The sequence below is a fragment of the Orcinus orca genome, chromosome 16 (genome assembly GCF_937001465.1).
Source record: "Orcinus orca chromosome 16, mOrcOrc1.1, whole genome shotgun sequence".
Classification (NCBI taxonomy): Eukaryota; Metazoa; Chordata; class Mammalia; order Artiodactyla; family Delphinidae; genus Orcinus; species Orcinus orca.
The window spans coordinates 53491521-53508105 of record NC_064574.1 but is presented as its reverse complement, the minus strand read 5'-3'; the positions used below and the strand labels follow the sequence as shown (position 1 = coordinate 53508105).

At 45.5% G+C, this 16585-nt stretch overlaps 1 protein-coding gene across 3 annotated transcripts in view; it reads right to left on the bottom strand.

The window, feature by feature from the left end:
• The window catches only part of UBN1 (ubinuclein 1), a 36373-nt gene that overhangs the window by 5636 nt on the left and 14152 nt on the right, over window positions 1–16585 (bottom strand). For all 3 annotated transcript variants that reach the window (XM_012533256.3, XM_004270213.4, XM_033428876.2), the window contains 8 exons: window positions 13053–13123; window positions 11529–11658; window positions 11239–11357; window positions 10972–11100; window positions 10644–10787; window positions 2588–2638; window positions 2447–2489; window positions 107–1330 (listed from right to left, as the gene is read on the bottom strand). In XM_012533256.3, coding sequence (XP_012388710.1) covers window positions 107–1330; window positions 2447–2489; window positions 2588–2638; window positions 10644–10787; window positions 10972–11100; window positions 11239–11357; window positions 11529–11658; window positions 13053–13123 — 1911 coding nt within the window. The remainder of the gene's footprint in view (window positions 1–106; window positions 1331–2446; window positions 2490–2587; window positions 2639–10643; window positions 10788–10971; window positions 11101–11238; window positions 11358–11528; window positions 11659–13052; window positions 13124–16585) is intronic.

Here is a 16585-nt window from a genome sequence, read left to right as displayed (position 1 = left end):
CTGTTCCTACCTGACCTTCAGTGTCAGATCTCACTCTCTGACCACAGCAAGGCCAGCAGCCCTGCCCACAAGGCCCACGAGGGGAGGGCTGCTTCAAGGTACTCACTGGCAAGGAGGTAGACGATGTCACGCTGCTCACTGCACTGGGCTTCAGGGAGGAGGTGAGTAACTTGGCCACTCCCTGGGTCCCCCCACTAGAATCTCCATTTGGACCACCTGGAGGGGCCACCAGGGTCAACTTCTGGGAAATAGGTGGTTTTTTCACTGCAGAGCCTGGGATGGGTCGGCTGGCGGACTGTCCTGTGGAAGGAGGCTGCACAGCAGGGAGCAAGGTCCCAGAAGCAGAGCTCTGGACTGGTGCTCCTCCAGAGGAAGAGCTGCCAGAAGAAACCCCGTGCTTGGAGATAGAGCCGGCAAAGGGACTGTTCTTGTAAGACGGCCCTGAAGAGCTGGCTGAGTGCTGTTTTGCTGGATGGCTCAGGGCAGTGGAGGACGAGGCTGGGGTCTTATGAGAGCTGCTGCTGGAGGCTGGTGTGCCTCCTGAAGACACTGGCGTGGAAGGATGGAAGCTCTGGCTTTTGGTAGCTGTCTTGACGAGCTGGAGGAGGGAACGGTGACACTGAGGGGAGGCAGGCTTTGGGCCCTGAAGCTTACTGACAAACGGAGCTGGGGGGGTGAAGCTCTTCTGCTGTTGAGTGCCTGCATGAAAGACTTTGACCTGGGGGCTGGGCACAGGAGCCCCTGCCTGGGGTGCGTGAGACGTCCGTGGCAAACTATGGTGCTTTGCTTTGGACTGCTGCACTTCTGGCAGGCCCTTGCTGAGGGTAGCCTGACAGGACAGTTCTTTGTAGCCAGAACTCTCCGGTTTTTTCTCCTGAGAGGACTGCCCCAGTGCCAGAGCCTGTTCAGCCAGAAAATTGAGGGGTGACTGCAGAGAGCTAGAGGGTGGTGGGGCAGAAGAAGGGTTGGGCTTCGGAAAGTTCCTTTTTTCTTCTGTACATAAAACACCTGCGACTTTCTCTGCAGGCACTTTTGAGGGTGCAGGCAGTGTGAACTCAGAGCTCCCGCTGGCTCTGCTATTCAGTGCAGCCAGTTCCTTGGACACAGCCTCCAATGAGGAGGCCGAATTACGGATCAAGTCTCCATCCAACGAGTCCTCCACGTTGATAGGAGCAGGATTAGCAAGGCTGCCAGATGCCTGGGATGAGAGCTCCCTGTTTGCAGCCCCAATGCTCAGGCCTCCTCCCAGGTGTTCTGAAGGCAAAGCAAGGGGGCTGCCAATCTGGCCTGATGGGACGGAAACCTTTTTATCAGGCTTAGTCGATGATTCCTAAAGGAAAGCAGAAAGGCCGATGTTTACAAATGTCCAAAGATGCCAACACTGGCCCTGCTGACAGGACATACGCATGAGAATACAAGACAAAGCAGCGGGCTTTCCTGTGTGATCACAAAGCCAGGGAAGAAAGGAGCAGGTGCCAGGCATGCGTGAACTTGGAAATGCCGCAACCCCGCCACCCTCTGCCCACGCCTGGGGCTGGGGCTGGGCTGACCCAGGCATGCACACACACCTCCACAGGGAAACTCTTCGCTCTGTTTCTGAAAAACTACAAGACTCGAGCAAAGAGATGTTCTCCCTATTGGCCCTCACACTACCTCAATGCTCCTAGCCACAATCAGAGAATGACATGGGGCAGGGGAACTGCCTTAGTTTTCTTTCCCTCCTTGGTTTCCCTGGCACCTGTCTCCTCCGTGGGCTCAGGAACGGCGTCTGTCCTGTCACTCCCGCCTCCCGAGCACTTGGTGCAGTGTGTCTTAAGGATGTTGGAGGAGCTCAACAGACTCTTTGGAATAACTGATCTGCATGCTTGTTCCCTCGGACTGTTCAGGTATGGTGAAGTGCACTACAAAGCCTCAGGAACTGGCAAGAATTTTGGTGAAACGGCAATTTTTACTACATTGAGATCTCTGCCACATCAAAGTCATCTCACAGTCTCTAGTTTCCAACCATCACACTCCCCTCCGCGTCTGCTAGTCAACTGGACAAAGCCTCCCGCCCTGCCTGGTGCAGATCCAGGCTCACCTGCTCTTCACTAGGATGGTGCTCTTCCATAAGAGGTTAGGACAATTCACAATGTGACACTTTCACATTTGCAAGAGCTCATCACTCCTCAGAGGGCTGTCAGGAGGACCTCACATGACCCTGCAACGACCCCAGGAACTGACCAGGTGGGTGCTGTTTCCTAGAACTGGGGCTGAAGGGCACTAGTGGCCCGACTCGGGTCTCTGCCCTGTCGACCCCAGGCCACTCCTGTGGGCCAGGCTGCCTCTTGGTACAACCTAATCCCAAAGAGCTATCTACAAGACCAGCAAAGTTCAATGAGCTGCCAGGAGCATGGCTGCAGAGAGATGAGAAAAGATGACATGTGACCTGGGCAGGCTGACTCACCTTCATCTTCATTTTGGAAGAGGCCATTACTTTCTTCTTGGCCCTGTTCAAAGGAATGAACACAGGAAAGGTTCAGAGGAGATCCACGAAGGAGATAAAAATGCCAGTAGTCCTGACAAGTGAAAACACTGAGACACTCACAGGATTGACGTCAGGTGCCCGTGGCCTCGTCTGCTCTCCTTAAACAGAGTCCTGGAACAAACAGAGAACACTGGGAAGTCTGCACAAGCCCCCTGAAAGCAGACTCTGCTTCCAGAGCCTCGTCACCTCCCTGGTACTCAGTGGCTGTCACTCATTAAATGTCAGTGGGCTGGTGAGAGGGCCTTAGTAGCTGCACTGGCCACCTGAAAGCCAAGGAGCTAGAATTCACCAAAACAAGCTATGGGTCTGCCCCCAAACCTCTCACAGTGATTTTTCCCTAAAGTCACGAGCACTTTCCTTACTGCCTATTCTCATCTCTCTCCAAAAGTAAAAATGTGAAGTGACCCATGGCATTATCTTTTCCCAGAGAAACAACAAAAATTTCTTTATGCCCTCCCCTATGTACCTTCAGGAGTCCAATCTGTAAGTGACAAGAGCAATTCTATTTAAAGGGACACTGAGACAAGAAAAGGCCTGCCCAACCAAGAACACTCACTAGCTCCAAGGGGAGGGTCCTGGGAACACGGCTGATTAGGAAGCACCAGGAATGGTCTGCCCACCTGGACAACATTACACTGGCAGAATCCATCTGACGGAACTATTCGGTAACTCTAGAGGCTGTTCAAAGCTTACAACTTCCAGGGGAAGACTTAGATGAGTAAACTGTGGTTAATTTCAGGTCTCAACATAGTAGCAGCTGCCCATCCCCCACCCAGCGGCCTGTGCAGGTGTTCCTGGAGCAGCTTGCACACAGCTTGTGGAAACAAGCGTGGGCAAAAAGGACCCTGGTCTCCAGAGATGAGGGATCTGTGCTCTGATGGCTGATCACTGCTTCTGATCACAGAGGTGGGAGGTGCACACAGCTGTTGTTGCACCTCAGGCTGAAGTGACTGCCAGGGGATTTAAAGGGCTGGCACCACCTTTTAACCTCCTTCTTTTTCTGATTTTCCCCTTTCTGGTGTCAGACATTAAAAAAAAAAAAAAAAAACTACCTACATGGGAAAAATTAGAAAGTGACTGCGTGTACCAGCAAAAAGCTCAGAAATGACCTAAGAGTAACACATTAAGTTCACACATCAGGCTGATCCTCAACACAGCGACAGCCTACAACAACAACAACCACCAATAAGCAAAAACAGTATATAAAAAAAAGCAATCCCTATGTAAGTGGGAGAATCTGATTTCCAGAGTTACCACAATATTAGATTCAAATGTCTGGTGTTCAACAAAAACTCACAAGGCATACAAACAAACAGGAAATATGGCCTGTTCAAAGGAGAAAAAACAAATCAACAGAAATTGTCCCTGAAAAAGACCAAATGGCAGCACGGAGCAACTAAGCCCGTGTGCTACAACTGCTGAGCCTGCGCTCTAGAGCCCGTGAGCCACACTACAGAGCCTGCGTGCTGCAACTACTGAAGCCCACGCACTTAGAGCCCATGCTCTGCAATGAGAGAAGCCCCAGCAACGAGAAGCCCGCACACCGCAATGAAGAGTAGCCCCCACTCGCCACAACTATAGAAAGCCCTTGCACAGCAACGAAGACCCAATGCAGCCAAAAATAAATAAATAAAATTAATTTTTTAAAAAAAGACCAAATGGCAGATACACTAGACAAAAACAACTGTATTAAAGATGCTCAAAGAACTAAAGAAAGATGTGGAGAAAGTCAAGAAAATAACATGTGAACAAAATGGAAATATCCATAAAGAGACAGGAAACCTGAAAAGAAACCAAAAAGAAATTCTGGAGCTGAAAAGTATAGTAACTGAAGTGAAAAATTCAGTAGAGGGTACTTCCCTGGTGGTCCAGTGGTAAAGAATCCACCTTCCAATGCAGGGGATGCAGGTTTGATCCCTGATTGGGGAACTAAGATCCCACATGCCACGGGGCAACTAAGGCCACGTGCCACAACTAATGAGCATGCAAGCCGCAACTAGAGAGCCCGCATGCCACAACTACAGAGCCCACGTGCTCTGGAGCCTGTGCGCCACAAATAGAGAGCCTGTGTGCTGCAACTACTGAGCCTGCTCGCCACAACTAGAGAGAAGCCCATGGTGCATCAAAGATCCTGTGTACCTCAAAGAACATCCCACGTGCTGCAACTAAGACCCAATGCAGCCAAAAATAAAATAAATAAAACAAATAAATATTAAAAAAAAAAATTCAGGGCTTCCCTGGTGGCGCAGTGGTTAAGAATCCGCCTACCAATGCAAGGGACACAGGTTCGAGCCCTGGTCCGGGAAGATCCCACATGCCACAGAGCAACTAAGCCCATGCACCACAACTACTGAGCCTGCACTCTAGAGCCCATGAGCCACAACTACTGAGCCCACACGCCTAGAGCCTGTGCTCCGCAACAAGAGGAACCACTGCAGTGAGAAGCCTGCACACCGCAACAAAAGAGTAGCCCCCGCTCACCACAACTAGAGAAAGCCCACACACAGCAACGAAGACCCAACGCAGCCAAAAATAAATTAATTAATTAATTAACAAAAAAAATTCAGTAGAGGGATTCAAAGGCAGTTTTGAGCAGGCAGAAAAAAGAAACAGTGAACGTGAAACAGGACAATGAAGATTATCGAGTTTGAGAAACAGAAAGAAAACACTGAAGAGAAGTGAACAGAGTCAAGGGAACTGTGGGACAGCATCAAGCAGACAAGCACACACCAGCACAGCGTGGACATCCCAGAAGGAAGACAGAGAAAGGGGCACAGAGAATAGTGAAGAAATAATGGCTGAAAACTTTCCAAATGTGAAAACAAACAATGTAAGTGTAAATACATGAATATAAACATCCAAGAAGCTTAAAAAACTCCAAGTAAGATGAACTCAAAAAGACCCACACCAAAACAGATGATAATCAAACTTTCAAAAGCCAGAGGCAAAGAGAGAATATTGAAAGCACCCAGATATTATTGAATCACAGGGATCCTCAACAAGATTATCAGCAGATTTCTCATCAGAAACTCTGAAGACCGGAAGACAGTGGGCTGATATATTCAAAGTACTAAAAGAAAAATACTGTCAACCAAGAATCCTATATCTGACAAAACTGACCTTCAAGAGTGGGGGAGATAAAATCAACTATACTTCAATTAAAAAAAAAGTGGGGGACAAATTAAGACATTCCCAGATAGATAAAAGCTGAAGGAGTTCATGATCAAAAACTTACCCTGTAGGGCTTCCCTGGTGGCGCAGTGGTTAAGAATCTGCCTGCCAATGCAGGGGACAGGGGTTTAAGCCTTGGTCCGGGAAGATCCCACATGCCATGGAGCAACTATGCCCATGCGCCACAACTACTGAGCCTGTGCTCTAGAGCCCGCAAGCCACAACTACTGAGCCCGCGTGCCACATCTATTGAAGCCCGCGTGCCTAGAGCCCGTGCTCCGCAACAAGAGAAGCGACCACAATCAGGAGCCCGCACACCGCAAGGAAGAGTAGCCCCCACTCACCACAACTAGAGAAAGCCTGCGTGCAGCAACAAAGACCAACACAGCCAAAAGTAAAAATAAATAAAATAAATAAATTTATAAAAAAAAAAAAACTTACCCTGTAAGAAATGCTCAAAGGTCCTAAAGGTGAAATGAAAGGACACCAGACAGCACCTCAAAGCTACATGCACAAATAAAGATCTCAAAAAGGTGAATACATGACCATTAGAAAAGCTAGTGTTATAACAACAATAGTTTGTAACCACACTTTTTGTTTTCTACATCATTTAAGAGAATAATACATTTCAAGAAAAAAAATTCATTTAAGGGACTTCCCTGGTGGTACAGTGGTTAAGAATCTACCTTCCAATGGAGGGGACACAGGTTCGATCCCTAGTGGGGGAACTAAGATCCCACATGCCACAGGGCAACTAAGCCAGCATGCTGCAACTACTGAGCCCGTGCGCCTCAACTAGACAGCCCACGTGCCACAAACTACAAAGCCCACGTGCTCTGGAGCCTGCGTGCCACAACTAGAGAGAAGCCCACACGCCACAACTAGAGAAATGCCCTCGTGCTGCAACAAACAGCCCGCGTGCCACGAGGATCCAGTGTGCTGCAACTAAGACCCGATGCAGCCAATAAATAAAATATTTTTTAAAAAAAATTAGTTTAAAAGCTATTATTACTGTAACTTTGGTTTGTAACTCCACATCTTGTCTTCTACAAAACTTAGGAGGCATTTAAAAAACTATTAGTTTATATTTTGGGGCACACAATGTATAAAAATGTACTTTTGTGACAGCAGCAGAGCTGTTAAGGGGGCAGAGTTTTTTGTTATGTTGATCAACTTACAGAAGTAAGTCCCTTCTTACCAGTAATTACTTTAAATGTAAATGATTCAACACTCCAATCAAAAGACAGGGACTGGCAGAAAAGATAAAACGCATGATCTAACTATATGCTATCTACAAGAGCCAAAGACCTGGGACTTCCCTGGTGGCGCAGTGGTTAAAAATCCACCTGCCAATGCAGGGAACATGGGTTCGATCCCTAGTCCGGGAAGATTCCACATGCCATGGAGTGACTAAGCCTGTGTGCCACAACTACTGAGCCTGCACTCTAGAGCCTGCGAGCCACAACTACTGAGCCTGCACGCCCTAGAGCCCACACGCCACAACTACTGAAGCCCACACAATCTAGGGCCCGTGTGCCGCAACTAATAAGCCTGCAAGCCGCAACCACTAAGCCCACATGCTGCAACTACTGAAGCCCACGCACCTCACAAGAGAAGCCACTGCAGTGAGAAACCTGCACACTGCAACCAAGAGTAGCCCCTGCTCACCACAACTAGAGAAAGCCTATGTGCAGCAACAAAGACCCAACGCAGCCCAAAAAAAAAAAAAAAAAAAAAAAGAGCCAAAGACCTGAGATCCAAAGACAAGAACAGATTAAAAGTAAAAGGATGGAAAAAGATACTCCATGCAAGTAATAACCAAGAGAGCAGAGGTGGCTATCTTAATATCAGACAAAGTAGACTTTAAATCAAGAAAGGTTACAAAAGATAAAGAAAAATATTATATATTAATAAAAAGTTCAATACAGCAAGAAGATATAACAATTATAAACATTCATGCACCTGACAGACCATTAAAATACAATATATGAAGCAAAAACTGACGGAACTGAAGGGAGAAATAAACAGTTCTACAATAAAAGCTGGACAGATACAGATACAGAACATTCTACCCAACAACAGATACAGAACATTCTACCCAACAACAACAGCACACACATTCTCAAGTGCACATGGGACATTTCCCAGCATAAACCATATGTGAGGCCACAAATGAACTCTCAGTAGATTTTAAAAGATAGCTATCCACAGGGAAATCAGCTTGGTGCTTTGTGACCACCTAGAGGGGTCGGACAGGGAGGGTGGGAGGGAGACACAAGAGGGAGAGGACATGGGGATATGTGTATACATATAGCTGATTCCCTTTGTTATACAGCAGACACTAACACAACATTGTAAAGCAATTATACTCCAATAAAGATGCTAAAAAAATAAACAAATAAAAGACAGCTATCATAAAAAGTATCTTCTCTGTACACAATGGGATGAAGTTAGAAATCAATAACAAAAGGAAAACTGGAAAACTAACAAAATTGTGAGAAAAAAACAAGTGGCAGATACACTAGACAAAAACAACTTTTAAGAACACACTTTTAAATAATCAATGGATCAAAGAAATCACAAGGAAAATTAGAAAATACTTAGAAGACAAATGAAAATGAGAACACAACATACTAAAACCTATGGGACAAAGTGAAAAGTGGTGACAAGGGGAAGTTTAGGAACTTCCCTGGTGGCACAGTGGTTAAGAATCCGCCTGCCAATGCAGGGGACACAGGTTCAAGCCCTGGTCCAGGAAGATCCCATATGCCACGGAGCAACTAAGCCTGTGTGCCACAACTACTGAGCCCACATGCCACAACTACTGAAGTCCGCACACCTAGAGCCTGTGCTCCACAACAATAGAAGCCACCGCAATGAGAAGCCCACGCACTGCAATGAAGAGTAGGCCCTGCTCGCCACAATTAGAGAAAAAGCCCATGTGCAGCAACGAAGACCCAATGCAGCCAAAAATTAATTAATTAATTTTTAAAAGAAAAAAAAAGAAACGAGAAAGGTCTCAAATCAACAACCTAACTTACAACTTAAGGAAGTGGAAAAAGAAGAGCTAAACCTAAAGCTAGCAGAATGAAGGATATAATAACGATTAAAGCAGAAATAAGCAAAATAGAGAATAAACAATAAACATAGTTATAGGTCTATTCAGATTTGCTATTTCTTTGTGATTTAGTCTTGGTAAGTTTTGTGTTTCTAGGAACTTGTCCATTTCATCTAGGTTTAAAGACACTATCCACAGAGTAAAAATGCAACCCACAGAACAGAGAAATATTTGGTAACTTATGTATCTGATAAGGGATTAATATCCAGAATATATAGTGAACTCCTAAAACTGAACAACAAAAAAACAAGCAAACCAATTAGAAAATGGGCAAAGGACTTGAATACACATTTCTCCAAAGAAGATATACAAATATCCAGTAAGTACATGAAAAGATGCTCAACATCACTAATCATTAGCAAAGCACAAATCAAAACTACAAGACACCACCTCATACCCATTAGGATGGCTACTACCAAAAAAACAGAAAAAAGTGTTGGTGAGGATGTGGAGAAATTGGAACCCTGTGCACTGGTGGTGGGAATGTAAAAAGATAACAGCTGCTATGAAAAACATTATGGTGAGGCCTCAAAAAATTAAACACAACATCACCATATGATCCAGTAATTCCAGTTCTGGGTATATATGTAAAAGAACTGAAAGCAGGGTCTCGAAGAGATATTTGTATGCCCATGTTCATAGCAGCATTATTCACAATAGCTTAAATGTGGAAGCAACACAAGTACTATCAACAGATGAATGGATAAGCAAAGCATATACATACAGTAGAACATTATTCAGCTTTAAAAAGGAAGAACATTCTGACACATGCTGTAATATGGATGAACTCTGAGGACATTATGCTAAGTGGAGTAAGCCAGACACAAAGACAAACACTTTGTATAATTCCACTTATATGAGGTACTTAAAGTAGTCAAAATCATAAAAACAGAAGAATGGTGGCTGCCAGCGTCTGTGGGGAGAGGGAAATGTGGAGTTAGTGTTTAATGGGTACAGTTTCAGTTTTACAAGATGAAAAAAGTGATGGAGATGATGGTGGTGATGGTTGCATACCAATGTGAGTGTATTTAATACCACTGAACTGTGCACTTAAAGATGCTAAACTTGGGCTTCCCTGGTGGCGCAGTGGTTGAGAGTCTGCCTGCAAATGCAGGGAACACGGGTTCGTGCCCCAGTCCGGGAAGATCCCACATGCCGCGGAGCAGCTGGGCCCGTGAGCCATGGCCGCTGAGCTTGCGCGTCTGGAGCCTGTGCTCCGCAACGGGAGAGGCCACAATAGTGGCCCTGCGTACCGCAAAAAAAAAAAAAAAGATTCTAAACTTACATTAAGTGTATTTTACCACCAAAAAAAAAAATTTTTTTTTCTAAAGAACACTAGTTCCAGGTAACTTTCTCTGTGTATTGCAGACATAGTCCATTCGTGGGAAGCTATATAACACAAAGTAGCCTGTGAGGAAAGTCTGGCACTTAACTCTAAGAAGTAGTCACCCCTGCCAGTTGCAAATAAGAATTCTGTTCAGAACATTAAAATGTTCCCAACACGAATCTGTCTTTCAACTTCTTCTAGTAGGAGCCATTATCTCAGGAAAGGGCAGATTGAAGTGGGATGAGCATACAGCCAACTTTGAACTGAAGTGGGATAAAGAATGACAAAGACAAAACCCCACAGATAACGTCCCTCTTCTAAGGGAGACAGAGAAGCCCCCAGTCACTCAGGTGAAATCAGAGTCGAGTCCACTAGCCGGTGACTCTCTGAGGGTGGGGCTCTGGAGCCTGGTGCAAAAGAATCACTCAGACATCTCTTTATCGCAAGAACGCTCCACCCTATGATCACACTGACCACACTGGCTGCTCGCGGGCCCTCACCTGGCCTGCATCCAGCCTTTGGGCCAGAGAGGTTTGACCTCAGCATCCAGAAACGCCTTCACGTAGTCCTCCCAGGATTGGGCCTTGTTCCTCTCCAGGTCATAGCTCTCCAGTTTGATTTTCACCACCTGACAGAGTAGCTCCCTGAAGAGTAGGCAGAAGTCAGAACCTTTAAACTACCCCAAATGCTTCTTCAAGGTTTCAATCATGTGCTTTCAGCAGCCCTGATTAAAGTAAATGATTCTAACCTTCATTAGAAATATGGGAACATGCTCAGACACTGGCCCCACAAACCCTCCACTGAGGCAAGGTCCCAGTTTGGGCACACCTGATTTCATCATTCCACTGGAATTTCTTCCGGGGTCCCATTATCCTCCTGCCCCCCTTTTCTTCATCTTCTTCCTCATCAGAACAAACCCGTTCTCTCTGCTCCTTGTCTTTCTCCTCTTCCAGCATCCTAGGAGGTAGAAAGAATTAGGTGGGACTCTAAGGTCACTGCAGAACTGCTTCCTTCTGCCCACCATCTCCCCCCACCCCCCAGGACTTCTAAGAAAAGGAGGTCAGAATGCTGAAGGGAGTGATGGGACACACTTACTTAGCGACCTTGGCTTGCGTGTGTGCCTGGCATTCATCCTGGTACTTGGCCATCTGTTCTGGCATTGCCCTGCCAATGGCTTCCTTAAGCTTCTGGATAGGCTCCTTCAGACGCCCCCCCTGTGGAGAGCAGGACATAAGTCTGGTTTATGCATCACTTCTTACACTGAGCACACACTATAGGAATAATCGCACGGAGGCAGCGCAGCAGCAGATGTGGCATCTATAAAGACTCCATCACCCACTCCGCTGCGCTCCGAAGCCAAGGGGCTCCACTGCAAAGTCACCCACCTGTTCACAGAGGTGAAGTTTTCGTGCGCGCTTGACCAAGGTGTCTTTGCTGCAGGGCAGGAAGGAAGCAAGGTAGGCATATACCCCAGAACGGGTCTGGCTGCTCAGCTCCCGGGTCTGCGCCTCTATGCTGAAGAACAGAGCAGAGTTACTCACCACAGCTCCTTTCGTCTGCAGGAGCCAAGAGCAGGCCAAGCCTTAACTTGCCTGTCACAGTGTAACTGAGCAGCCAGCACAACAGACCTCCAGCAGTCACCAGACCCAATAAACTTGGCTAGGTAGAGTGGGTCAAGGCTCTCAGGTCAAAGACAAGACCAAGTCAAAGGTGTCAAGAAAACAGAGCCCAAAAGAACAAGGTCTGAATTTCTGAGTTTCATAAACAAAGAAAACATAAATGCTTTCAAACTGGAAGGTAATTGAGTTACTTGGGGTCAACAGGAAATACTTTCCAGCAGATTTTCCCTTGACTAGGGTGGTCAGGGAAATCCTCAACCCTCCAGCGTCCCCATCTAGATGAGCAGAACACAGTCTGTCTTCAATCCCTTGAGTTCTCTGTATCTGGCACGCTCCAGGAGACAAACCCCTCATCTGTGCTGACTCTCAGGTGCTCCCTGACCCAAGTGGCCAGTCTCCATCCTGGCCAGGCAAGGTCCTTTGCTAGAATATTTCCTAGTCTTCACAACTGTTCTTACATGTGCAAAATCCTCAGCTGTTGAGCAATAAGCTTCCTCTGCTACATGATGCAACCAGGAGAGAAGGTGGCAAAGCTGGCAGGCCAGGTACAAAGAATCTGGTTTGGATTTATACACGTGGCGTTTTTGGGGGTTTTTTTTTTTTTTTTGCTTTTTAATCCAATTCATATAGTGTGACGTCTCAGAGGTTCGGGTGTTTGTTAGACGGGCTACGGGATGATGAGCAATGGCCTTGGGAGCAAGAGTGAGAATAAGAGGAGAATGACCAGGTATGCTGAGGAGTGCCCCAGGAGGTCAGGTCCTTGCCTGCACCAAGCTGTCTCTTACTTTTCCCAGAGATGGGCAAGCAACGCCTTCTCCCTCCTCTCATCTCACGCTTAGCACAAAATCCTCTTCCAGCACGCCATGACTATTACAATGTTCTAATAATGTCTGCTGCCTAAGATTAGTATGGTCTACCATTTCCTAGAGACAAACATTTGATGTCCCCCGCCCCTGACCTTTTTTATTTTTGTATTTATGTATGTATGTATGTATGTATGTATGTATGTATGTATTTTTTGGTCTTGCCTAGCGGCATGCGGGATTTTAGTTCCCCAACCAAGGATCGAACCCATGCCCTCTGCAGTAGAAGCTCAGAGCCCTAATCACTGGACTGCCAGGGAATTCCCCCCTGACCTTTTTTAAAAGAATAACAATAAATAAAAACCAATTTTTAAAAATCTCATCAGTGCTTTCCTATCCCATACATAGCTGAATTGTACTCCCAATTTCCCCCAGCCTGCTGAACCCACGCATGGTAACAGCAGATACAAAGAAACAACATACTCACTCTAAAAGGATGCCATTAATATCCTGGGTGAAGAACTTCTGTCTGCTCTCTCCCTCAGCAGCTCTGGCAGCCTGGTTCACAGTAGACAGTAACATCCGTTAGTGCACTTTTCCTGCAAGGCCCTCACACTCACCCACAGGCCTACAGAACACCTGATGATAAAATCCTCACCATGCCCTTCCCTACTCAGCCCTAATCCCAGATTAAGTTCACCTATGATCTCTGTATGCTCCAGAAGTGGTACATCCAGCTCTTTTCACATGCTCCTGAAGCATCTACGGACTGTCCCTTCTTCCCAGGACTTGAAACAACAGGCACATAAAAGAAAATCAGAGTCAAGGGAATCATGAAGCATCTGATTCAGCCAGCAAGCTAACTCCTGTGCCCAGCACTCTATCATCTAAACTGTGAGCTGGAATCTCCATACATCTACAGTACAAAACAATCAAGAACTTTAACAAACCTGCAGTATTTGAAGGTCTTTAGCAAACAAAATAATAATAATAGTAATAATAGCAACAATAATAACATGCTGCTTTAGCATTTAAGGGCTATAATTCTTTGAAAATTCATAATCTAATTAGGGTATATCATGAACTCTATTACTCAGACCACTGGAATGACTAACACACTTGACTACCCATTAACACAAGATAGAGCTGGTTGCTATACAGTGTTTTGCTTCCCGTGAGTACACAGTTAATAATGCCCTGGATGGCAAGCCTGGAGACTCCTGAAGCAACCACAGTGGGCAACAAGGACACCAAATGCACAAGTGAGGAAAGCAAACTGCAAAAGCCTGAACCAGTGGTTCTCTGTTTGGCTGCACACTGGAAGTACCTGGCAGCTTTCCCCACCCTAGACCCATCACATCAGAATCTCTGGGGAATAATGTATTCCTTAAAAGAGGCCTAAGCGTCAGTACTTTTTTAAAAGTAACTCTGGTGACTAGCATGCAGAGGGTCGAGAAGCACTGATCTAAACCCAAGAGTTGCTGGTCCAAAGTCTTTAAGCAAAATAAAATTTCAGGCTTGATATATAACAATGATGGCAAACAACGACAATAAGGTGATTGTCTTAAATGAAATGATCAATCCTGATCAACCCTCTGAAACACCCACCTTCCTCTGGCCCCACTGGCCTTCCTCTCACTGCATCCTCTGGGTCCTCTCCTGACCTCTTGACTACATCCTGTCTCCTCCACTAGCTCCTTAGCTGCAGATGGGCTCCCAGGTTCTATCTAGAACCCTCTTCACCTGATAGTCTCCCCCTCAGCTTCAAAATAACATAAACACACACAGGTCTCTCAAATCTAAACCTACTCTATACACTTTTTTCTAAGCTCTGGACCAGAATCTTAAATTACTTCTATGAATGAACGACCCTCTGGTATACAAACTTGACTTGTCCAAAACCTAACCTACTAGTTTCTGCTCTTCCTCCTCCTGTGTCCCTACTTCTAATAACAGCACTCCACCCTTCTTAAATCCTTCCACTCTTCTTTAGAACCCTTTGGCAGCCCTTCCCAAGCCTAGAATCAAACCCAAACTCCTCCACCTGGCATTTAGGGTCCTTTAGGATCTGGCCCCAGCCATCCACTCCAGCCCCTCCCACCACATACCAGGAGTCTTCATTATCCAACAACTTGCCCATCCTCAGCCCTGTGCCCTGGCTTACTATAAGGCCTTCTCTCCCATGAGGCTGGCCAAGACTGCTGCCTCCAGTCCGATTCCTATGTACCCCCAGGAGCTCCTTTTTCACTTCCTCAAGTCTGGCTGTTCACCTGACCATCTAGTTGGCCATCCAAACATGACAGAGCTTATTTCATCCTGCTCTGTCCCATAGCCCGTTGTTTACATGGCTACCAGTCCATCTGTATAACAAGCTCATGGAGAAGGAGAACTGAATCTAACTCAATATATTTCCTACAGCTGCCTATCACATAGTAGCTACTTAGTAAATGTCAGCTGAGTGGATGAATGAACAAACAAATGAACAGATTATCACTGAAAGAATGAAAACTCGAGGAAGAAAAGCTTAGAACCAAACAAAACTTGCAGAGGATATGCAAAACTCAAGCATGGCTAGAGGAGAGCACAGAGGTCTGAGATAGCAGGTGGAAAGGGAAGAAAGAAAGGGCGTCACTGTAACCCATTCACTTGCCATTTCTTATACTGTCAGAGGATTCGGAATCCACTGTGGCACCTTTAATGTACTGGGATTATGACTTCAGTTTGAGAGAAAACAAAACTGAGTCATTCTGTTGCTGTAGCTTATACACTGCTAGTTATAAGATGCAGAAGCACCTTCATGTTAATTCAGCCTAATTAACACGTATTTCAAATGCCTGTTTGTCAGAGCCATCAACAGCTCAGGTTTCCAATCAATTTTTTTTTGGCCACACTGTTTGGCTTTTGGGATCCTGGTTCCCTGACCAGGGATTGAACCCAGGCCCTTGGCAGTGAAAGCGAAGAGTCCTAACCACTGGACCTCCAGGGCATTCCCGCCAATCAAATTTTATCTTTAGATATCAGCCATTTCAGAAGCTTTCTGGCTATAAAATTTTTTAAAGTTTTTTTTTCCTGATGCCTTTTGAAATGTGTTTTTTTTTTTTCTGATGTCTTTTGAATCCTGTAGACCAGTATCTCTGAGGATTTGGTTTTATACTGAAGATAATTAGTCAAGTATAAAACAAAATCCTCAGAGATAAAATTTAAAATAAATCTAATTAAAAGAGCAGTTGGATATATATTTGATAGTCTGCCAGAAAGAAGTGACATCCCTCAACCCTAAAGACAGACACCCTTGCCCAAGGAATTGTATGAATCAGTCAGTCCTAGATTAACTAGGAAATGAAGTTAAACCAAACAGCCAGATCATGCTGATTTACAATAGTTCCAATAGCCTTTTAATGAGTTCTTTTATTCATTATAAGAAGAGCCACTTGTAGCCTTTCAGCACTGAGATCACCACCTTATATACTGTACCTGTTTTTGCTGAATAGAATGAAATCTGGCATGATTTTCTTTTTTACAAAGACCAAACAGGTTGTTATTTTTTTTCTACTTTATTCTCCTTGGATCTACGTCTCCCTGGTTTTGCAATGCAAGGGTTCTAACTGTATAGGAGGGTAAGCAGTGAGCAGGTAGAATGGTGGGTGACATGGGGGTCTCTGTTTCTTTTCTATTTTTAGTATCGGTATCATTTCCATTTTATGCTGGATTGAAGAGGACCAAAACAGAGCTGGTCATCTGTATGGAGCAGGCTGAGTAGCTGCCAAACCACATCACGACAGTAAACTGAAGGCGCAACATACCTGAACTTTTCAACAATCAAGACAAAAGACACAACCAATACATATTAAGAGAAGACAGGGGTAAGGACATCAAATCAAACCACTGGGTTCCCTGGGGCCCATAAAAATGTACAGTACAAGGAAGTAAGAAGTGGAAAATGAGCTAACATGAGAAGAAAACAGTAACAATTCTGGAGTATCCAAGGTCGCCCTCTTGGAGTACCTCTTTAACATACAT